The 25,156-nt window shown below is 40.6% G+C and overlaps 1 protein-coding gene across 1 annotated transcript in view; it reads left to right on the forward strand.

The window, feature by feature from the left end:
- DNAH6 (dynein axonemal heavy chain 6) overlaps positions 1-25,156 on the forward strand; it is a 473,665-nt gene that overhangs the window by 255,116 nt on the left and 193,393 nt on the right. Inside the window, exons 42-46 of the mRNA XM_082248007.1 lie at positions 6,763-6,934; positions 12,395-12,541; positions 17,576-17,649; positions 18,965-19,119; positions 21,070-21,301. Of these exons, the coding sequence (XP_082104133.1) occupies positions 6,763-6,934; positions 12,395-12,541; positions 17,576-17,649; positions 18,965-19,119; positions 21,070-21,301 (780 nt within the window). The remainder of the gene's footprint in view (positions 1-6,762; positions 6,935-12,394; positions 12,542-17,575; positions 17,650-18,964; positions 19,120-21,069; positions 21,302-25,156) is intronic.

The raw sequence follows: 25,156 nt of genomic DNA on the forward strand, positions 1-25,156 counted from the left end.
GCGCAGCAATTCGGTGCGAATCACATGCAATGTCTGGCATCTCACTAGTGGGAAACAGCACTGAAGCTTGCCACAACCACCATTATTTTCAGCATCATATAAATGTAGACAGCATTTCCAGCATCAAACAACTAAGTAAATCCTAGCTAGTCCACCAATTTCTACAAAAAAGGGGCTGCCATCACACAGCCTCTCTCTGCAGGCCAACATAGTCTGGTTTTTATAAGGTTTGAGAGTTAAAAGATTTAATTTAGTAAAGGAAAATATACTGTTCATTTAGCAAGAGAAGTTGCACTTTGCTTGAAAATTCGCCCCAGAGCTTAGTGAATGAGGTGAAGCTCTGCCAACTTCCATCATCCAATATCGTGCAAACAAAATGCCTTTTTTTTTTTTTTCTCTGCCCTAAAGTCTGGGACAAATTGCCTTGCAAAGCATACATTTCCTTGCAAAGCCAACAGCCTTTTTGCCTATTAATAAATCAACCAGACTTACACATAGTAAAATACTACACCACCATGCTCATGTACCTCATGTTGCCTTTCTATTATTCTAAATAAAGAGAACTCTGTCTTCTAAAGGTTCATTTATAGCATAATCACAAAGTTAGAAAATCAATGAAACGTGTAGAGTCGATTGCTCGTCCTTCTCCAATAATGTTTGTGATTATGCTGTAAATGGAATTTTAGAACACAGTGTTCTCATGATTTAGAATAATGGAAAAGCAACATGGGGAACATGAGCATGGTGGAGTAGTATTTTACTATGTGTGATGTGAGTCTTGCTGTATCGGGTTTGATTGTGTACTATTTTATGACTGTCTAAATAAAAACTACCAGTTTGTTATACTGTATGCACTTTATGACCATTAGTACTTTAAATGTCCCCTACTCCTTTTCTCATAATTAATATTCTCAGGCCCATATACAGTACATGCTTTTTTATCTTTAGTAAATTAACCCTACAGTGTAAACAACTAGCTTCCATTAAATAGGACAGCCACACCTTTAGCATAATTAGTCCTAACTATTTTTCAGGAAACCCAGTAGCGTGAATTTTCCCTTTTACCACCAGACTTGTTTTCTCATTGTTTCTCTTTACACTTTGACCATGATTGGGCATTCAAAGTGAACATAGGTTAACTTTCATTTGCTAGGCTACGTAAACATTCACATTGTAAAGTGAACATCTATATTCCTTTAGTAAATCAGCCCCTAGGAGTCAGTTGATAAAGTTTCACAATGTTTTCTGTGGGAACAAACTAAGATTAATTACTTCTATTTTAGCCTACTGCTGACCACAAGACAGTGAATATAGGAGTGTCAAGGTCATCCAATTATTCTCCTAGGTGCCTACAGACATAAAATATATCTAGCTCAAGACTAGTCATTTGGTTTCAGGTAGACACTGTATCTAATTTTTTTTATCAACTTTAGTTTTAGGTTTAGTTTTAGTTTTTCTAAGTTTACTAAGCTAGTTTACTAAGCTAAGTAATCCATAGTAAAGAACTTCTTTAATGAAACCAAGTACATTGTATGATAAAAAAAACAAAAAATAACAGCGATTAACAATCAGTATTTTGGGTTAAAACAACCTGTGTTATAAAGATCTTAAAAATATATATAGTATTTTTATAATAACCCTATAATAATTTGTACTATTGAGATAGCGTGACATGCAATTGGAATTCATAGAAAAAAGCTGGTGGAAACTGAGCGGTGGCCATTAGATGAAGCACCAAATGTACAGAATGCCTGACTTGTCTGTTTCACTCTTTACAGTTGATTAGGAAGAAGACATGATTTCTCAACTGTCTCTTTCTATCCATGTCTACCTGGAACCAGATGGCCAGTCTTGAGTTGTGTACAGTTTATCCTTATTAATTTAACAACATTGTACTGTTAATAGCCAGACAGATGGAGCAGCGTGCATCCTGTTTCTGGATCTGTAGTTGCAGATGTCATATCCATGTTATCATTTTTAGGGTTGGCAAGGGTGCAAAAAAGGAAGATAAATTATGAGACCGAACAATACAATTGATGCAGTTGAACCATTTAAATATATTTGTATAACTCTAGAAGTAACTTTTTAATGCACAAAACCATTTTTGTGCATTGTGTAGTATAATTTTGCACACATAATGATCTTCTCTTAGTGTTAGATGTAAAGAGGATAAACTGTGTACTTAAAGTTTAATTTGGGTCAATCCTAGTTGTTTAATAATATAATATATCTAACACAAAAGTGCTATTTTTTAGTATATATTTATTTGTACATACAGTGGGTACGGAAAGTATTCAGACCCCCTTAAATTTTTCACTCTTTGTTATATTGCAGCCATTTGCTAAAATCATTTAAGTTCATTCTTCTTCCTCATGAATGTACACATAGCACCCCATACTGACAGAAAAACACAGAATTGTTGACATTGTTGCAGATTTATTAAAAAAGAAAAACTGAAATATCACATGGTATTCAGACCCTTTGCTGTGACACTCATATATTTAACTCAGGTGCTTTCCATTTCTTCTGATCATCCTTGAGATGGTTCTACACCTTCATTTGAGTCCAGCTGTGTTTGATTATACTGATTGGACTTGATTAGGAAAGCCACACACCTGTCTATATAAGACCTTCCAGATCACAATGCATGTCAGAGCAAATGAGAATCATGAGGTCAAAGGAACTGCCTGAAGAGCTCAGAGACAGAATTGTGGCAAGGCACAGATCTGGCCAAGGTTACAAAAATATTTCTGCTGCACTTAAGGTTCCTAAGAGCACAGTGGCCTCCATAATCCTCAAATGGAAGACGTTTGGGACGACCAGAACCCTTCCTAGAGCTGGCCGTCCGGCCAAACTGAGCTATCGGGGGAGAAGAGCCTTGGTGAGAGAGGTAAAGAAGAACCCAAAGATCACTGTGGCTGAGCTCCAGAGAGGCAGTCAGGAGATGGGAGAAAGTTGTAGAAAGTCAACCATCACTGCAGCCCTCCACCAGTCGGGGCTTTATGGCAGAGTGGCCCGACGGAAGCCTCTCCTCAGTGTAAGACACATGAAAGCCCGCATGGAGTTTGCTAAAAAAAACACCTGAAGGACTCCAAGATGGTGAGAAATAAGATTCTCTGGTCTGATGAGACCAAAATAGAACTTTTTGGCCTTAATTCTAAGCGGTATGTGTGGAGAAAACCAGGCACTGCTCATCACCTGTCCAATACAGTCCCAACAGTGAAGCATGGTGGTGGCAGCATCATGCTGTGGGGGTGTTTTTCAGCTGCAGGGACAGGACGACTGGTTGCAATCGAGGTAAAGATGAATGCGGCCAAGTACAGGGATATCCTGGACAAAAACCTTTTCCAGAGTGCTCTGGACCTCAGACTGGGCGGAAGGTTTACCTTCCAACAAGACAATGACCCTAAGCACACAGCTAAAATAACGAAGGAGTGGCTTCACAACAACTCTGTGACTGTTCTTGAATGGCCCAGCCAGAGCCCTGACTTAAACCCAATTGAGCATCTCTGGAGAGACCTAAAAATGTCTGTCCACCAACGTTTACCATCCAACCTGACAGAACTGGAGAGGATCTGCAAGGAGGAATGGCAGAGGATCCCCAAATCCAGGTGTGAAAGACTTGTTGCATCTTTCCCAAAAAGACTCCTGGCTGTATTAGATCAAAAGGGGGCTTCTACTAAATACTGAGCAAAGGGTCTGAATACTTAGGACCATGTGATATTTCAGTTTTTCTTTTTTAATAAATCTGCAACAATGTCAACAATTCTGTGTTTTTCCGTCAGTATGGGGTGCTATGTGTACATTCATGAGGAAGAAGAATGAACCTAAATGATTTTAGCAAATGGCTGCAATATAACAAAGAGTGAAAAATTTAAGGGGGTCTGAATACTTTCCGTACCCACTGTATGTCCTGGGTCCTACTGTACATGTCCATGAACTACCTTCTTACAGGTTCAAAGTTTCCTGGAGGTTGCCATATTTTTCTGACATAGCAGACAAAGAGCATTCATTTTCTGGTTTAATGTCCCTGCCCTCCTACACTATCACCTCTCAAGGTCTATTGAACAATGTCCCACTGTGGTGCACCTCTGTGTCCCTCCAATAGTACCCCTTAGCAGCATCACTGCTCGTAGCCCCTCCAGCAGAGCTGACATTCTATGACCCTCTAAAAGTTCCCTCCACTACTGTATTTGACCCTCTAGTAGTGTCATGACAAGGGGGTTGATTTACTAAAACTAGAGAGTGCAAAATCTGGTGTAGCTGTGCATGGTAGCCAACCAGCTTCTAACGCGGACTCTAGTTTTCGGGAGGCCGTCTTTAAACGGCCTCCCAGACACAGACTCCCCGCGCGCTCCCGCGAGCGCGCATCGGGGAAAATCTGTGTCGGCCGTGTCCCTTGGACACAGCCAATCGCAGATCGTGGTAAATGGCCAATCACAGCGGCCATTTACCACGTGATTGGCCCATGCAATGAGAGATGATCTCATATGTAAACATATGAGATCATCTCTCATCGCCAGCGCTCCTTCCTCACACTGAGACTGCAGTGTGAGGAAGGAGGAGAGCCGATCAGCCACCGGGGACACAGAAGAATGTAATCAGGGCACTGATCACCAGTGCCCTGATTACACAAGGTAAAAAACATACACAAAGTGCCCACCATCAGTACCCACAATGCCCGCCATCAGTGCCCCCCATCAGTGCCCACAATCAGTGCCCATAGTGCTGCCAGTCAGTGCCCATCAGTGCCTGCTCATCTAGGCACTGATGAGCACTGACTGGCAGCACTATGGGCACTGAGTGTGGGCACTGATGGTGCTGCCCATCAGTGCTCATCAGTGCCGCCCATCAGTGCTCATCAGTGCCACCCGTCAGTGTCCATCAGTGCCACCCGCCAGTGCCCATCAGTGCCGCCTATCAGTGCCCATCAGTGCCGCCCCTCAGTGCCGCCTCTCAGTGCCCAGCAGTGCCACCTCTCAGTGCCCAGCAGTGCCACCTCTCAGTGCCCAGAAGTGCCGCCTATCAGTGCTCATCAGAGCCGCCTATCAGTGCTTATCAGTTCCGCCTATCAGTGCTCATCAGTGCGGCATATTAGTACCTCCTCATCAGTGCCCAGAAAGGCCGCCTATCAGTGCTCATCAGAGCCGCCTATCAGTGCTTATCAGTTCCCCCTATCAGTGCTCATCAGTGCGGCATATTAGTACCTCCTCATCAGTGCCCATAAGTGCCACCTCATCAGTGCCCATAAGTGCCACCTGATCAGTGCCCATCAGTGCACCCTATCAGTGCCCATCAGTGCCACCTCATCAGCGCACATCAGTGAAGGAGAAAAATTTATTTATTTTCAAAATGTACTCGCAGAAAATAAGAAAAACTTTTTTTTTTCAGAATTTTCTGTCTTTTTTCTTTTTTTTTGTAAAAAATAAAAAACCCAGAGGTGATTAAATACCACCAAAAGAAAGCTCTATTTGTGTGAAAAAAAATGATAAAAATGTCATATGGGTACAGTGTAGCATGACCGCGCAATTGTCATTCAAAGTGTGAGAGCGCTGAAAGCTAAAAATTGGTCTGGATGGGAAGGGGGTTTAATTGCACAGTAGGCAAGTGGTTAAGCTGTTTGGTTTCTGTGTAGAGCTGCACCAGATTTTGTACTCTCCAGTTTTAGTAAATCAACCCGAATGTGTTTTGTTAGCAGTGCTGCTGTTATTCATGGCAGTATTCAAATGCTGTGCATTTGACAAGCTACAAAGGTTTTAGAACATCTCTTTCCGTACTGCACATGGATACACATTTCAATGATACAAATGCTAAATTATATTTTCATTTCTTTTTCTAAAATTCCATTTTAACTGGAGCAACATACTGCTACTTATCTGTTATCTATCTTATTTAGCCATGTCCTTACTCTACATAAGGCCAGAAATATTCAGCCTTTTTGTTATTGATGCCACAGGTACCAAGTACCATACATATTGGATACCTGTCACTTGTTTGCCATTCTTTGGTGGCTCCAAAAACGTGAAATCCAATATAATTTGTTATAGTCAGTGTCATATCTTCTAATCCAGATTCATCAAAAATCACTTGTAGTTCTTGCTTGGAATTGCAAATAAGAGTTGTATGCCTCTTCTTTACATTTAAGACAAGTGCATTTTACATGAGATGAAATTAGTTAACAAATACTATACCGGTAGCCTTTATGTGAGAGTTCCAGTGTCAGGCCACTTGTCATAATATTTGCAATGGAACCTCACTCTCTTTATGTCAATTTTCATTTAGGGGGAGGACAAGGTCAGGGTTTAAATTGAGATAAACTTATCACCATAGTCTCCAAGAGATATTAACAGCTGGCCTGTGTCCGACATAATTTTAGCACCTACTTAGGAAGAATCATTTTGGATTAAATGATCCTCTTTTCAGGGTTTGCTTTTTTTTTCATTAATCAACATTCTTATCTAAAATGTACAATATATGAGGAACATCTAGTAGTCATAAATATGTTTACAGCGTAAGTTGGAGGAATTTTACATGTTTGATGATCTTGTGTTGTGATGTCAAAAGAGCTTGTATCCTTTGAGTGTGTATTTGCTAAAACATGTTATACGCTTGTATGAACTGCTTTGTAACTTGCACCTCTTTTTTGTTTAGACTTTCATGTCCTGGTTTTTTTTTTTTTTGGGACAAAAAATATTTGAAATGTTTAAAAATAAATAAATAAATAAATCAATAACTACAACTGTGTGTCCTTTCTTTATGTAGGCAATCCTTAATGGCTTTTTGACAGATTTTCCTGTGGCGGTAAAGCAGAGTGCAAGCAATATAGTGGATGCTGCAGTGGAAATCTACCATCGAATGAGCATTGATCTTCTTCCAACTCCTGCAAAATCCCATTATGTATTTAATTTACGTGACTTGTCAAAGTGTGTTCAAGGTACGTTGTTTTCCACAACAAAGTATACTTTTAAATTTATATTTTTAAGATATATTGGAACTGAGCCACATTTTCGGTGTTTAACCTAAAATGAATTTCTAAGTGTGGTTGATCACAGTTATTCCATTCTGTGTGGTGTATTTATCAATAATTCGATATAAAATTCACCCATTTTTGACCAAGACTTTAATTTCCTCATTCCTTCTATTCATCAAATTGGTTTTTGCCTATTTTCAAGCAAGATTCACCCAACATCTGTTCTATAATGGGAAAGTGCTTCTCTGTACTATTCATCCTATTTATCTCTTAATAATTGGTGATTTGTTCAGAAATTTGCCCAACGTTTTGTCATCTTTCACCTTGCACAATATTCAGACTATTCCTTGGTTGAATGTGTATTTAAAGTGCATATTTGTTTTGGTGTTGTGGATGTTTAGCTGTGTGGATTCCTGAACAGTGTGGATAGAAGAATCTCCATGGGTGGTTTTTGTATTCAGCAGCCTCTGCTCCAGCATCTTCTGAACACCTGGAGAGTGCTTGCATCTGATTGGATGTATGCACATTTTGGCTGAAAATTTTTTGAATGGCTTCTTTGATGTAAGTCACTTTGCTGACTGGAGGGGTGCCTATAGGACCACCCACATCTCAAAATTTGGTGGATTCAGCAGGAACAGTATTCAAACATTCCAGTATTTATTCTTTTACCACCCTATTCCACTCCATTTTTACTTTCTTCTTTTGCATCCAAACTTCCTTACCAAACCACTGACTCAGAATTGGCTAACTACCCCTGATTCAACACCTTGTTACATCCTGGTCTGAAACCTGCCCTTCTTATTCCACTGAAAAAAACACTCACTAAAAATGTCAGTAATCTACTAACAGCAATTTTGAAAGGCCGCTACCTCATCCCTATTTTTTTCTGACCCCACTGTACACCTAATTGCTATTCCAGACTCTCTTTTCTTTATGCTCCCTATAGAGTGGCAGATGTCAGAGGTGACATATCCGCTGACACCTGCTGCTATCGGATCCGATCCTGTCGGGGAAATCCAGATGGATGGAAACCCTATTTTCCATCCGTCTGGAGGATCGGATCAGATAGGATCGGATGAAAAGGACAAACGGTCCGTTTTCATCCGATCTCCCATAGAGGAGGGTGGGGATCTGACAGGTCTGTCTCTGCAAAGTAAGCAGAGATGGACCTGTCATCGGCCTGCTCAGCGGGGATCGGTGGATCGACCCCCGCTGAGCAAAATGGAGTCTGCCAGGCGGAAAGCCTGTGTGAAAGGACCCTTTGAGGTTGCTTTACTAAAATTGGAGAGTGAAAAATCTGGTGCAACTGTACATGGTATCCAGTCAGCTTCTAACTTCAGCTTGTTCAATTAAGCTTTGGCAAAATAAACTGGAAGCTGATTGGTTTTTATGTAGAGCTGCACCAGATTTGGCATTTTCCAGTGTTAGTAGATAAAAACCATAGTCTCTTATTGCAATATTTTGTTACTAACTATTTTTTTCACCCTCCATTTGTTAGTGTACCACAGGACCTGTTCTTGAACCATTCTTCTTCATTTGGAGTTCTGTATCATTTATATCAGAAATACCCAAATATATTTCACACCTAACAATCTTATTTTTCCATATTTCTGTCTAACAGCTTTTATTATCTCTTGCTTCTTAGATTTCCTTATTTTAGTAATTGGTGGATAATAGAATAAATTGAGAACCTCTAGTTATCATTTATTTATTTACAGCACTAAATCAGTCATGCATGGTACAATTTGACTTTTTATTATTTTTCTAGGTATAGCCTTTTGAGGCTGGCCATAGATTGCCTTTTTTTATATATAGATATATTTTTTTTATCAGAAAGCAGTCAAATAAAAAAAAAAAAAATAAAGGATTTTCCCATCTGCTCAAGTGAGGTGGATGGAGGAATTCTTCCGACTGTGCAATTGCATTCTGACAGTTGGGAGTCCCTCCGCTGTCAGAATACACTGATCAGTGCTGCTGCAGCTGCTGATCGATTTAGGCTCCATTCACACCTGAGCATAGCACCGCGACAGCTGCTGCAGCACATTTTTTTTTTAGTGGAGCTTTTTTTAACCACTTTACCACCGGAGGATTTTGCTGTCTTCCGTCCAGGCCACTTTTTGCGATTCGGCGCTGTGCGACTTCAACTGACAATTGCGCGGTCGTGCGACGCCGTACCCAAACGAAATTTACGTCCTTTTTTTCCCACAAACAGAGCTTTCTTTTGGTGGTATTTGATCACCTGTGCGATTTTTACTTTTTGCGCTATAAACAAAAAAAGAGCGTTTATTTTGAAAAAATAACAATATTTTTAACATTTTTTTATATGAAATTCCCCCCAAAAAAGATGTAAAAACCAATTTTTTTAAAAATTTTTGGCCAATTTGTTTTCTGCTACATATGTTTGGTAAAAAAATCGCAATAAGCGTATTTTGATTGGTTTGCGCAAAAGTTATTGCGTTTACTAACAAAGGGAAAGATTTCTGTCATTTTTGGTGTTTTTTTTTTTAACGCGTAATGGCGGCGATCTGCGATTTTTTTTGCGGGACTGCGACATTGCGGCGGACAGACCGGACCCCTGACTGACATTTTTGACACTTTTGGGGGTACCAGTGACACTACTGCAGTAATCAGTGCTATAAATATGCACTGTTACTGTAAAAATGACACTGGCAGGGAAGGGGTTAATTTTATTGGAGAGGGAGGGGTTAATGTATGCCTGGTGCTTACTGACGTGTAGGGGGGGAGGTGACTGAGTGAGTCATGGACAGATCGGATGTCCAGCTATGCTGAACAGTCCGATCTGTCACTCCCTGTCACTATGGAGATCCGCCCGCTGTGTTTACACACAGCGGGCGGATCTCCAGACTCGATCCCCGACGATCGGGTAAGAGCAGCGGCGATCGCCGCTGCTCCTCCCCTGGCCCGACTCCCGCTGTGAATGAAAACAGCGGGAGCGAGCCTCCGGCGGCGCGCAAGCGCCGCCCAGAAGGGGGAGTGTCCAATCACGTTAATACTACGTGGCTGGACAATAACGAACCACTCTGCCGCAGTAGTATTACTGTGAGCGGTTGTAGAGTGGTTAAAGTGGCAAAATGTATTTGAATGGGCCTTTCTCCACTCCAAAAACACTCCAAAAAAGCTCATGTACCAAATTTTGGCACAGAGCCAGGAGCGATTGTAGCATGTTTTGTCGCTTGACAATCGTGGCAAAATTGCACAGAGTTTGAGGTTCAATTAAGAAATATTGGCATCGCAAATGCGTCCCACGTTTTTCCACATTTATGGAATCGCGGGCAGAATTACCATGATTCCACCAGTGATTCAAATCGCCTAGGTGTGAACAGAGCCTTAAAATTTTCCACAGTCCCATTTAACAGAAGTTGATTGTTCAATCGACTTTTGTCAAGCGGGAACGGCCATAGATGCATTGAAATATAGGCAGTCCCTGCTGAATTTGAATCCATCAATGGCCAGCTTAAGAAACAAAAATTCATTGTGAGGATTCTAAAGTTTAGCAGATTTTCCATTAGTGGTCTAGCACATGTATAAAGAACCAAAGGAAGCCATACTGAACAAAACGTCTGTTATTTGTTTGTAAATTCCTAGCACTATTTTTTTACTCTTTTAATGCTATTCACATATTCCTGCTACAGGCATGTTATTATGACTTAATTATTTCTAGCAGTTATGAATTAATAGCATTTCCACTGTCAGAATTATTAAAATTGATTGCTTGCCTTCTCTGTAGCAAATTTAAAATTATTAGTATGCGGTGCGAGCCCTGAAGTTGCAAAGCAGCCTGCTATATATTGAACTTAGCTGTGAACAGCTGCTTGATATAAAAGAGGTATGCATGTGCTATATCAGAATCACAGCTGTACTAACTATAGAACTAGGAGATGGCTAAGTGTGCCCCAATAAAAGTTCAAAATATACAGTATTACTGAGCCACTGTGATGATCATTTAGCTCTTTGTTAAAGTGGTTGTAAACCGTTACATATACCTAGTGAAGTGACTGGCCTCAGGTGATACACAAAGAAGAGAGAAATCCTCCTACATAAGTTGTAACTGTTTATCTTCAGCCCTTTTTCTTCTACATCTGTTTTTCTGCTTTCAGAAAACAGGGGGTATAAAGCTGAAATTACACATTTCAGAGCTCAATTAGGAGAGCTCTAACAGGCTGATTGGAGGGATGGGACACATCCTCCTCATACAGCACACAGAACAGATCTGGATATCCCCCTCCTGTCACCTTTTTTCTCTTGGTGTCAGGTAAACATGGCAGAAATGATCCATGTTGATAACAGAGGAATGAAGCAATACACAGAGATGACAGTGCTCTTAATTGAGGCAAGTACACGCTATAGAGCAGTGATGGCGAACCTTGGCACCCCAGATGTTTTGGAACTACATTTCCCATGATGCTCATGCACTCTGCAATGTAGTTGAGCATCATGGGAAATGTAGTTCCGAAACATCTGGGGTGCCAAGGTTCGCCATCACTGCTATAGAGGGATATGCTTTGTTCTTATTTCATTTCTGAGGTTTACAATCACTTTAAGTATCATTTTGCTGATGTGCTTCATATTAACATGGATCATTTTAAATATAGTCAGAATATAGAAAAAAATGATTTGTGACCTGTTGCTATGGATTACAATGCATTTTTACCTGTGTATTATACGATTATTTAAAGAAAATTCTTAATCTAGATGGCCTCAATTGTGGCCCCTGTCATCACAGAAGGGCTGCATGTTTTATTCGGTAAATGTAATGCAACAGGAAGCTATTAAAGACTGGAGATATGCTTCAGCAGACAGTCATAGACCGAAGATACATCACACGAGACTGCTAGAGATCACTGCTATTGCAGTCCCTTTAAAAAATCACTGCTTCCACATTCGTGCTTCAACCCCCCCCCCCCCCCCCCCCTACAAATTACTAGTCACAATTGATATTTGGCAAGCAAGATCCCTTATAAAAGATCAGAAGGAAAAATAAAAACCTAAAAAAGAGAAAAGGTACGGGCAAGCTATTAAATTCAGACAGCCGCAACACCAGGGGTTGCCTGCATACCTGAACAGTGGCTGCATCTGAATATAAGCAGTTATTGTTCTGTAGAGAATTTTCCACTACGCCTATCTGAGTGCCGACAGGGCTACCTATGGTTAGAATTTTTGGCTGATTCAGCAGGCCAAGGTATATTTTTCTATCACTGCCCTGAAGAAGCACCTAGCTAAAAAAACACTGGCTACTATCCGCTGAGGCCCTAGGGGCCGCACAAGTGCCAAAGGAGCGCATGCCAAGTCACAGGTTGGGCACCAGGCATCTGAAGCTTGTATGGTTGAGATCATTATTCATATTTTTTTTTGCATTTCTGTTGTACATATATATACACTTAAATTACCACATGTTCTTTGCAGGTATTCTCCAATGTGATTCAGGAACTGTACGAGATCAGATGCAGATATTCAGACTATTTTGCCATGAGTGCCAAAGAGTCTTTCATGATCGTCTAATCAACAGTGAAGATAAGCAATATTTCCATTCAATGATGTCTGAGATGGCCAGTGAGTTTTGTGTTTACAAGTTAACATTGTGACAGTAGCTAAAATGTGCAGATAGGTGATTTGGAAGCTGGGTAATTACAGTGTCATTGGTGCTGAATAGGGATGATCGAACGGTTTGGGTCGACCATCGGTTCGACCCGAACATTGACAGTTCGAGGTTCGGCCGAATTTAGAACTTTTTGCTGAAAAAGTTCGGAATTCGGCAACCAGAACCGACCAAAATTTATTGGGACAGGAAATGGGCTTTAAAAGCCCATGATTGGACCAGAACCATTAGTAAAAGCCAATTGAGGGGGCAGGAGAATGCTAGGAATGTGATTGGAGTGACTAGGGGGTCCAGAGGCCAATCATTAGTGAATACGCCCCCCAGTATATAAGATAGCCCCGCCAAATTCCTAGCATTTTAATACAGGGACATGGAAGAGAGTGGAAGCAGTTCTGTTACGTCTGCTTCAAAAGTGTCATTTAGCAATTATTAGTGTGAGGAAAGGGATATCTAGTGTAGTTAGGGTGCTATTTTTCACTATAGTTAGCTTCAAAAATCTAGTTTCTGTAGAGAAAGTGTTAAGTGCCAGGGTGACCGTAGTGTAGTGTAGGGTGAACTGACACTGACTGCTATGGCAGGGTGACCAAACTCTTCCATGTCAGGGTGGCCGCTATAGAGAAAAGATCGTTTCTCTTATGTGACTTACAGAGCAGCGATATGGCTTCTCTCCGGTCAGCCTGCTTTTTGCTGCAGGCGTTTATTGGGCTTTTTTGAGGACATGTTTGGAGTCAGGCATGACATCTGAACTTGTGTATAGGGGTATATATACACACACATGTATGTATATCTACACCTACACATATATAGGTGTGAAAAGAGCAGAACACTATGCTTGCGCTAATGAAATAATTAACAGGCATATGGCTCCGCTCCTATCACACCTATGTGTGTGAATGTGTATAATACATATAAGTGTGTGTGTATATATACCCCTATACACAAGTTCAGATGTTTTGCCTGCCTCCAAAGACCCCCAAAAAATGCCCAAAAAAACGCATGCGCCAAAAAAAAATGCCCAGGTGTGTTATTGCAGGCATTTTTTTTTGGGCATTTTTTTGGGGTCTTTGGAGTTAGGCATGACATCTGAACTTGTGTATAGGGGTATATATACACACACACTTATATGTATTATACACACATATAGGTGTGATAGGAGCGGAGCCATATGCCTGTTAATTATTTCATTAGCGCAAGCATAGTGTTCTGCTCTTTTCTCACCTATATATGTATATGTGTATGTGTATATATACATACATGGGTGTATGTATATATACCCCTACACAGAATTTCTGATGTTATGCCTGCCTCCAAAGTCCCCCAAAAAATGCCCAAAAAAAACGCTTGCTACAAAACCGGCAAGGTGTGAAAATAGCGGAGCCATATCCCTGTTCTATAAGTGACCTAATAGTAACAATCTTTTTTTTTCTGGTTCTGGACATGCTACAGAGCTGAAACTTCACAGGTACACTTTTTAGACCCCCCAGACACTAAATCCAAAGTCAAAATAAAAAAATCTAATTTTTTTTTTCAATAATTTTTTCAATAATTGGCAAAATGACAATTTTTAAGAACTTTTTTTCGTGTGATTAATAGTCTCTGGGGCATGACCCAGAACCCTAGGCACTTTTTAGGGGCATTTATTGGGTTTTAGGGCTTCAAAATGGGGTTTTTTGATTACCGAAGTTCGGGTCCCATCGATTTCAATGGGGTTCTGAAATCCGGGCCGAACTTTCTGGAAGTTCTGGTGTTCTGGTCGAACCGAACTTTTGAAAAGTTCGATCATCCCTAGTGCTGAACAGTTTTTGAACCATTAAAGTGTATTTACCTTCAAGGACACAAATGTAACATTATGCAGTTTACAAGTCCTTAGATATTGTGGATGCATTATTTTTTTATTCTTCTGACTTTTACTTCTTTATTTTCACTTAGTGATACTGCCCTTTAAGACACTTGGGGTTGATTTATTAAAACTAGAGAGTACAAAATCTGGTGCAGCCCTGCATAGAAACCAATCAGCTTCCAGGATTTTCTGTCAAAGCTTAACCGCTCTAGCCCCAGCCGCCGCAGATGTACTGCGGCAGGCTGGCTCTCCCAGGCAAAAGCCCATACATGAACGGCGCTCGCCTGAGAGGAGCTAGGGGGCGATCGCGCCCCGCCGGAGACTCGCTACCGCCCCCGCTCATCAGCGGGGAAGCTAGTGCGTGTGATAGGCGGCTCCGACTTGCGATTTCCCTCCGCTGCCAGAGAAGGACGGACGTCTGATGTAAACACAGCTGTCCGTACTTCTCCCTGAAGTGATTGCAGATGTCATGTGATCCTGCTATATAGGATCACATGTCTCTGTGATGACTTCACAAGCCACGCACCCCACAGTTAGAATCACGCCCCTAGGGTCACAGTTAACCCCTTCCCTGCCAGTGTCATTATTACAGTAAAAGTGCATATTTTTAGCATTGATTACTATAGTAATATCACTGGTACCCCCAAAAGTGTAAAAAATGTCAGTTAGGGTCCGATCTGTCCGCCGCAATGTCGCAGTCCCGCAAAAAAACGCAAATCGCCGCCATTACTAGTAAAAAAAAATAAACACTAAAAATGACATAAATCTTTCCCGTAGTTAGTAAACGCGATAACTTTTGCACAAACCAATCAAAATACGCTTATTGCAATTTTTGTTTACCAAAAATATGTAGCAGAAAAAAAATTGGCCTAAAATGTTAAAAAATTTTGATTTTTACATTTTTTTTAAGAATTTCATATAAAAGAATGTGAATAATATTGTTTTTTTTTTTTCAAAATTGTGGCTCTTTTTTTGTTTATAGCGCAAAAAATAAAAATCGCACAGGTGATCAAATACCACCAAAAGAAAGCTCTATTTGTGGTAAAAAAGGACATCAATTTTATCAGGGTACAACGTCGCATGACCGTGCAATTGTCCATTAAAGTAACACAGTGCCGAATCACAAAAAATTGCCTGGTCATTAAGGGGGAAAATCTTCCGGTCCAGAAGTGGTTAACATTTAATTTTGAAATTAATAGATTCTACTGAATGACAATTATATACACTGGTATAAATTCTTTCATTCGAGAAAAATTTTCCATCCTGTTCCTTCTAATTTTATTGTCTAGAAAGCTCTGTTTGTCGGAAAAAAGGATGTCAATTTCGTTTGGGTACAGTGTCGCACGACCGCGCAATTGTCCGTTAAAATCACTGAGTGCCGAATCGCAAAATAGGGCCTGGTCATTGAGCAGCCAAATCCTCCGGTCTGAAAGTGGTTAACTGAACAAGCTGACATTATAAACTGATTGGCTACCATGCACAGCTGCACCAGATTTTGCACTCTCCAATTTTAGTAAATCAACCCCTTGTTATCACCTGTCCTATGGTAACAAGGCTCACTCACTCTACAGTATTAATGCAGAAGAGGCATTATCACCCTAGGACAGAACTACAGAACACCCCCTTCTCTTTTCTCCATAACATGAGGAGAGGTGCTCTGTAGACCACACAGAGACCTGGAAAAATAATAACAGTGAGCATAGGCAGAGTGCACAGGAAGTTATCGGAACACATTTGCACTTTACAACTGATATAACAAAATGTGGACAGAAGCAGTTTTCTTAACACATTATTTATTTCTTTGATGGAGTCTTGTTTAATATCAAAGGTTAAAATGGCTAAATTTTAAGGATCACTGTTTGCCACAACCATTATTTTTATTTCAACCATTATTTATATTTCATGACACCCAGTGTGAAGATACAGTAATAGTAATGTGACTGAAATTAATGATCATGATGCCTTTTCAACTATTCTTTTTCATATATGAATGAAAAATACAGTTGATTGGGAATATATTTGGTTGCTGTAGCAGTGGTCCTCAACCACCTGGCTGTGCCTCTAACCTTCCACAGTGCCACCCAACCTCCCATTGAGATCTACAGTGCCCCTCAACATCCTACAGTGCCCTTAGGTCATCTGAGAGCCCTCAGCCTCCACAGTCCCCCCTAGCTTGCTGCAGAGCCTCCAGCCCTCCATAGTGCCTGCAACCCCCAGCAGTGTCCTACAGTACACCCAGGTCTTGCTGTGCCCTCCACTCTCCCACATTGACCCTGAAAAGCCCCCAGCCTTCTGGAGTGACCCCTAGCCCCCTACAGAGACCCCAGCCACCACAGTTGCCACCAGCTCCCTCCAGAAACATCTTTCAATACAAAGCCTCTAGGTTTGCTACAGAGTCTCCTAACCCCCTCCAGAACCCCTGTTACCTGACAGTGACCCCCAGCCCCATCCAGAGTTATCCAGTATTTCAAAATATATTTTATGTTCCTATATTTTTATTGTGTGAATATAAACATATTTTTTTGTTAAAGTTTGGACCAGGGCTGGTCCTACCATGGGTCCCACTGGGTCCATTGGACCCAGTCAGAACTTTGAGAGGGGCAGCAAATTGATGCCCAAGATTTTTTTGTTCCAGCAGTTTTGTGTGTTATCAGTTTGTGGTGCGTTACAGGCGGCATTTCCCCATCTCATACTGCCGCACATAGTGCAAACTGATGAGTATGATGAGGCAGAGGGTCTCCTCCGGGGGAACGTTCCTTGTGTGATTGCGGTGTGCGCAATGAAGTGAGACATTCAGACAAACAAAATAATACTGGAGTTTGTGGTTTGGAATTGAACATAATGGTATGTCATTTAATTGTGCATGTAAACAAGGTGCTGTTGCATATAAATCTGACTTCCTGATAAATTTAATTTTAGTTTTAAATATCATGATATAAAATAAAATTGTATGGGCCTTTTGGCGGGAATGATTTTTTTTTTTTGGAGGGGCAGCATTTAATTTTTGGACCCAGGCAGCACAATGTCTTGGGCCAGGCCCTGGTTGGGACAAAGAAGCTTTTGAAAGTATTTAGCAGGCCTCAGTCTCAATAAGCTTGAAAAAACAATCTAATAAACCCATCATTGTTTCCTCATTTACTTTTTCCAGGTAAACACTTTGGAGTTCAGATTGAACCAGAATACTTTGTTACAAAACCCATCATTTTTGGTGATTTTATAAAGGTAAATATCAAGAGCAATTACTTTTGTAAACATTTCCCAACCAAACAAAATGTACTGCAGCCACAGAAAAACATCTATCCCGACACAGTGCATATGTTTACAGAGAGGCCCTGCAGTGACAGAATGACAGGCTTTTAGGTCATGTGATTTTCATACCATGACACAAATGTCATCTATGGCAAGCTATTAATCACATATGTCTAGCGGGACCAGATCACCCAGAAATTTATGTCAAATATAACAGCAATTTATTTTTTTCTCTGATGCTCACAGACTGAAACTGTGTTAAACTGAGCACATCAAGTTTAAAAATACAAGATCAAGGTACCTTACTGAAATGTCACCATTTTTGGGCAATGTGCAGTAAAACATGAACGTGTACCTATTTTCTATAAATGCAATAAATATAAAATATTTTGTCTAAATTGGAGGAAAACTTATGTTTGAATACTAGGCATTTCTAAACATTTTGGCACATATCTGTATGTATTGCCCTATTAAATCAGTTTTCCTGGACTTTAATTATCTGAAAATTAGGCTGATATGGAGCAATCGGATGTTAACTGTGTTTCGCTGATATGGTCTGGTGATCAAACTAGTTTATCCAGTGAAACAGCTCACTTCTTAAATGCAGAGCATACAGCAGCCCCCTCATACCCACCTGCTATTTCATCCAAAGCACAGGTCACCATCTATTCTCTTTGGTCAACAAATGAATGGGCTAAGAGGTGAGCATGACTCATACTGATGATATGGTGCATGATACTAACATTGCACAATGGCATCCTGCTACAAATGCTCTTATTTGGACTTTACTAATTTAATATAATCATCTCAGAATCCCAATTATGGGCTTTGATGTTACGGTGACATACCACACCAACAAGGCTGTGTGCCGCATTTTTAATGTAAGTCCTATTCACCTAGAATGGATGGGGGGACTGCATTCCTTAGTAGGGCCAGTGAATGGTGGAATTGTAACCTGGAATACAGCTCAGGATATAGAAGAATACTGGTAAGGGGAACAAAATATCCTTTTACCAGTTTTTCTGTGGTGGTTATTAAAACTTGCAAAACAGATTGCAGATTTGGAATCACTGGAACTCAGTAACTGTAAATCAAGCTAGAAAATATTACTTTGGTTTTTAAAAAAACGAAATTATTAAGAACAAACATGGCACACATGTTGCACAGGTGAGTTGATACATAATGGCAAAGCATGGCATTCTCTTTTATTCTGATGATTCCACTGATTGAAGCTTTTGAGCTCTCGCACTTGAATCTTTAACTATTGTCATGTAAACTCTGATTTTAGGTTGGGCTTGACAAGGCTGAAAGAGTTTATGAAGATCTCACTGACATGGAGAAGATTCGATCAGTTTTGCAGGATTATCTAGATGACTACAACATGACCAATGCTAAAGATGTCAAATTGGTATTTTTCCAGGATGCAGTAGAGCATGTGTCCAGGTACAGCCAATAAAACAAAAGATGGTGTTGTGTTTCATTCACACGTATCCTCCGCATCTGCCATTCATATTTAGTATTTTTTTCAATCTTACTTTCCACAGCTATTGGGCAGATTGGTTTGTCCAAATCTGTTTTCCTAGTTTATCACCAGGTGAACCAGTCTCCTTTGTGAAAATGGCAAAGGGGCCCTTTGGACCTCTTGCAAGCTCATGTGGAATCATCATGTACTGAAAACTTGCAATCCATTTTCTTACCCACAATGCTGACTTCTAGGTAGCATTGTGATCAAAATCCACTGTGAATTCCCCTTTTTATGCTTACAGAGGAAGCAGGGGATTATTAAGCAGAATTCCCTGTCCCAAAGATGTAATGTGTATAACAAGAGAATGAACACAGGTTGGTTGAATTAGGTAGTAAGGAGTTTAGCAGGTCCCTTTACAATTTTACTTTGTGCTAAAAAGATTATGAATATCAGCATGTTGGTGCCAATTTAATAGAGCAAATTTTGTCACATTTTCGTATCTTTATTTGTTAATATTAGGAGTTCTATATTTTAGGATACATTCCTTGTATTCTTTAGGTGGATTAAAAGATTTCTAAATGTGTTTGACATCTAACCACCCAGCAGAGCGTCAATCAATTGACAGTTCCTTAAATGTTTATGCTCGGCATGGGATAACAGTACCAATTGGACAGGGTTTTAAACCTGTTTAATCAGTCTATTCCCCAGTGACCAATTGGCCAAGGGGATTTCTGCAGTTGTTCTTATATACTGCTGGCTGGCTGTTGTGCAGGCACAGACTAAAGTTCTAGGGCCATTACATGCCAGATAGAAGATAAAGGGCTTATGCTTATGAGTTTTCCAATACAAATCCATGGAAATGCAAAAGCAGCTTTAAAGCGGAGTTCTGGCCTCAAAATCGAAAAAATCGATTTTGGGCCATCCGCTTGCTAAGGGCCACCTGAAAAATAAATGGATGCTCCCAATTTTTTTTTTTTGGTCACTTACCTTGATATTGAAGAAACTATACTCACCTTCCTTCCACTTCCTCCCTCGGCGGCCGCGGTCCACGCCGTCACTTCCGGCCTGCGATGACTCCTGGGAGCTAAACGTCATCGCTCCCAGGAGTCAATGCGCCTGCACCGGCCCCGCTCGTCACTTCCAGTGCAGACGTGGCATTCCCTGCTAAACAGCTACTGGGCATACCCAGAAGCTGTGCAGGGATGCCGCGCTTGCACCGGAAGTGACGAGCGGGGCCGGTGCAGTGCATTGTGGGACTCCGACGTCACCGAAGAGGCCACAGAAGAGGACGCGCTGGCTTCAGTTGCCCACACCTGAGATGGCAGCACTGGAGAAGAACTTTTCAAGGTAAGTATTTCTTCTTATAAGTAAGTGCGACCCGGGACAGTTCAGAGGCTATCAATTGTGGAATGTACTAGCCCTGACTGTCCCGGGGGTATTTTTATCTAAATTTGACCCCCGAGGCCGGAACTCCGCTTTAAGGAGGTCAACTGCAGGCCAAATACAATTGTAATTAATTCTGAATGATCTCAGAAGCATCTTAAACTTGTGGCAAATGCACGCTGCATTTGGAGCCCAAAGACCTTTGGCACTAGCATTTAAAGTGGTTAATTGACAAAGTGATGGGGTAACTTTAAAAAGTTTGTAAAGGTTCAGTTTAAAAAAACAAAAAAAACGAACATGTTATACTTACCTGCTCTGTGCAGTAGTTAGGTACTGTGTGCCTACCAAAGCAAGCATTAAGAATGCATTTAGGTAAAAAACCTTCAGCCTTTAGAACCACTCTAATTTCTCCATTGTGTATTCTGCCTATTCTTTAAGAACTTCTGCATCCTTGAATAACCTTGTGGGAGCTCTCTAGACTGTTTACTTAATAAAAAACTCAAACCATCTAGAAAAAGCTTGTTTTTTCTTCTCTTCACACATAGAATTGCACGCATGATTCGACAGGAAAGAGGGAATGCTCTTCTGGTTGGTGTTGGTGGAACCGGTAAACAGTCTCTGACCAGGCTTGCTGCTCACATGTGTGGATATAAATGCTTTCAGATAGAGCTAAGCCGGGGATACAACTATGACTCTTTCCACGAAGATCTCAGGAAACTGTATAAAATGGCTGGGGTGGAGGACAAGGACATGGTTTTTCTCTTCACAGACACTCAGGTAAAATAAGTCAAATGCTGTGTATATCTATGACAGTTTCACAAATGCTACAAAGTATTTTTAAAGTTCTGCTCTGTGACCACAAAGTAAGAATTGCATTTGCCACAATCTGGTAATATACTGCATTTATTATTTGAAAGTTGCGTAAACTGGCATTATTCTGTGCTTTACTTTTATGCTCTGATATTGAATCCCATGCCACAGTTACATATTCTTTATTACTTTTCTGTCGGTCGTATCTATATATGAGGTGGCCCTCATATCTACCATATACAGTAAATGCTTCACTGTTTTGTGCCAGGAGCTTGCTTATTTGCACTCCCCCAGCACTGTAACCACTCTCTCACTGACAAGCCGCACTCACAGAGTGGCAATGGGGAGCCAGTAGGATGGACTTCTTATCACGTGATCGCTGTGACACGCAATCATAGTGAAATGGGGTCCTGTAAAAATACATTTAGCAATATCTTAGTGTAAAGCCATATTGACCAATTTTAAAGGCTCACACCATATTGTGATCTGGACTGCACCACTATTGGAGGGCTGATGTAATAAACAAATACCCCTGCATAAAAGATATACATTTGTTTATTTTGCAATTTTATATGTACATGGGGGCAGACACATTTGCGTGTTAAATTTGCAGGTTCTGCTTTCCCTTTAGTAGTGCTGTGTATATGTGGTATCCCCATGCACATCAGGAGTAGGAGAAATTATTGGGATTGTTTTTGGGTAGTGGGTCATGATAATGGCTTGCAACCTACAGCTAAATAAAAAAAATATATATATATGTTTAATTTTAATTAATTATAAGTTTGGGCCAGTATTCCTTGATAACAAAACACAATCTGATAATAACCCATTTCATTTACCACTAAACAAAGGCCCAATATTTTTTTTAAAAAGGTATAATTCACCGAGATACACAGATTTGTTCTGAAGGTTTGTATAGATTCTTACATACAGTATCTCACAAACGTAAGTACACCCCTCACATTTTTGTAAATATTTTATTATATCTTTTCATGTGACAACCCTGAAGAAATTACACTTTGCTACAATGTAAAGTAGTGAGTGTACAGCTTGTATAACAGTGTAAATTTGCTGTCCCCTCAAAAGAACTTAACACACAGCCATTAATGTCTAAACCACTGGCAACAAAAGTCAGTACACCACTAAGTAAAATGGGTACATTGGGCTCAAAGTGTCAATATTTTGTGTGGCCACCATTATTTTCCAGCAATTCCTTAACCCTCTTGGGCATGGAGTTCACCAGAGCTTCATAGGTTGCCACTGGAGTCCTGTTCCACTCCTCCATGATGATATCACGGAGCTGGTGGATGTTAGAGACCTTGCACTCCTCCACCTTCAGTTTGAGGGTGCCCCACAGATGCTCAATAGGGTTTAGGTCTGGAGACATGCTTAGCCAGTCCATCATCTTTACCCTCAGCTTCTTTAGCAAGGCAATGGTCATCTTGGAGGTGTGTTTGGGGTAATTATCATTTGGAATACTGCCCTGCGGCCCAGTCTCCGAAGGAAGGAGATAATGCCATGCTTCAGTATGTCACAGTACATGTTGGCATTCATGTTTCCCCCAATAAACTGTAGCTCCCCAGTGCAGGCAGCACTCATGCAGCCCCAGACCATGGCACTCCCACCACCATGCTTGACTGTAGGCAAGACACACTTGACTTTGTACTCCTCATCTAGTTGCCGCCACACATGCTTGAAACCATCTGAACCAACTAAGTTCAGCTCGGTCTCATCAGACCACAGGACATGATTCCAATAATCCATGTCCTTAGTCTGCTTGTCTTCAGCAAACTCTTTGCGGGCTTTCTTGTGCACATCTTTAGAATAGGCTTCCTTCTGGAATGACAGCCATGCAGACCAATTTGATGCAGTGTGCGGCATATGGTCTGAGCGCTGACAGGCTGATCTCCCACCCCTTCAACCTCTGCGGCAATGCTGGCAGCACTCATACCTCTATTTTCCAAAGACAACCTCTGAATATGATGCTGAGCATGTGCACTTAATTTCTTTGGTTGACCAGGGCGAGGCCTGTTCTAAATGAAACCTGTCCTGTTAAACCGCTGTATGGTCTTGGCCACCGTGCTGCAGCTCAGTTTCAAGGTCTTGGCAATCTTCTTATAGCCTTTTTTTCAGATCCTCAGAGAGTTCTTTGCCATGAGGTACCATGTTGCACTTGCATGACCAGTATGAGAGAGTGAGAGCGATAACACCAAATTTCACACTTGCTCCCCATTCACACCTGGGACCTTGTAACACTAACGATTCACATGACACCGGGGAGGGAAAATAGCTAATTGGGCCCAATTTGAACATTTTCACTTAGGGGTGTACTCACTTTTGTTGCCAGTGGTTTAGACATCCATGTCTGTGTTGAGTTATTTTGAGGGGACAGCAAATTTACACTGTTATACAAGCTGTACACTCACTACTTTACATTGTAGCAAAGTGTTATTTCTTCAGTGTTGTCACAGGAAAAGATATAATAAAATATTTACAAAAAATGTGAGGGGTGTACTCACTTTTGTGAGATACTGTATTTACTAACACATATTTCACCCTTTGCAATCAAATTTGAGAACCCCCCCCCCCCCTATATGTTTGTTGTGTGTTTCCATTCACACAGAATATGCTAAACTATTTTTTTAAATGCGTTTTACCTTTCTAGTTTTGTCTTTGGGGCAGGTTTATACATAGGCCTCTACAGACAACTTCTAAAAAGTTTGTAATGTGCAATTAGGGGGCAGGATGAGGGAAGGTTTTTTTTTTCCAGTGCATTTACAAAAAATGGTACTCAAGCCTTGTGATCTCTTTTAAATTTTTATTTAGTACATTGTGCAATTACAATACAGGGACCCACAGTACTCCAGACCTAGTTTCCAATGTTATATCACAGTAATTATGTTAGAACTAACATTCCAAGAAAAAAATATAGACTTCGGGGCAACAGCTAACAAAACATTTCAGATAGACCTGGCTGCTTGTTCAGGCCCAATAGTAGAAATAAAAAATCACAATCCAGAACATCTGGAACAGGTATCACAATAGATATATACCCCCTAAAACCAAAAAACATGGACCCCATCACACAATTACATTTTTTTTCCTCTAGTTTTACAAAAAACAGAAAGAGTCCTGTCTTGACCCCTTAGCGGGAGGGTCAAGCAGTGGGATCATAGAAAAAGAGAAAACCAAAAAAAAAAAGAGAATAGGGAACAAAGAAAAACGAAAAGGAAGAGGGGGTGAAGAACAAAGAGGAGGAGAAAAACAAAACGGGAGAAGGGGGAGGGAATAGGTGGAGCATTAAAATCAAGTAGGGATAGAAGGAGTGGGAAACTCCGCTTCATCTACAGCTTTGTGATCTTTAACTTTTTGTTAGGACAGTGTGCGCAGCTAGTTTAGAACTAATAGTGAAGATCAACCAGTACAGTGCAGACAGAGTTAATTATGGTAAACATAACTTTTAGCCCCTCTAACAATACATAGAAGGGGAAAGCCAACTTAGATTTTTTTAGCAAGTAAAAAGCAGGTAAAAAGGTGAGTATCAATTTTTAAATATTTTTTTAAAGGTATGCTTTGTGACACTTCAAACGGAGCTTCACCTTAAATGGGAAGTTCTGCTTTTGCCCATGCTCCCACCTCTTACCTGTATTGTAGGGCTTTTTTTCTCAATAAAGAATTGAATTGTGTTGTTATAAGTGCCGTATACATTAAAAAATGATTAAACCATTTAGCAGACAGTATCAGCCCTAGATGTTGTCTACAGGTTAAACATTAACATCAGCGATGTGCATAATCACATGACACTGGTAAGCTTATTTGAAA

This window comes from Pelophylax lessonae (assembly GCF_965119305.1).
Source record: "Pelophylax lessonae genome assembly, chromosome: 1".
NCBI classification, from domain to species: Eukaryota; Metazoa; Chordata; class Amphibia; order Anura; family Ranidae; genus Pelophylax; species Pelophylax lessonae.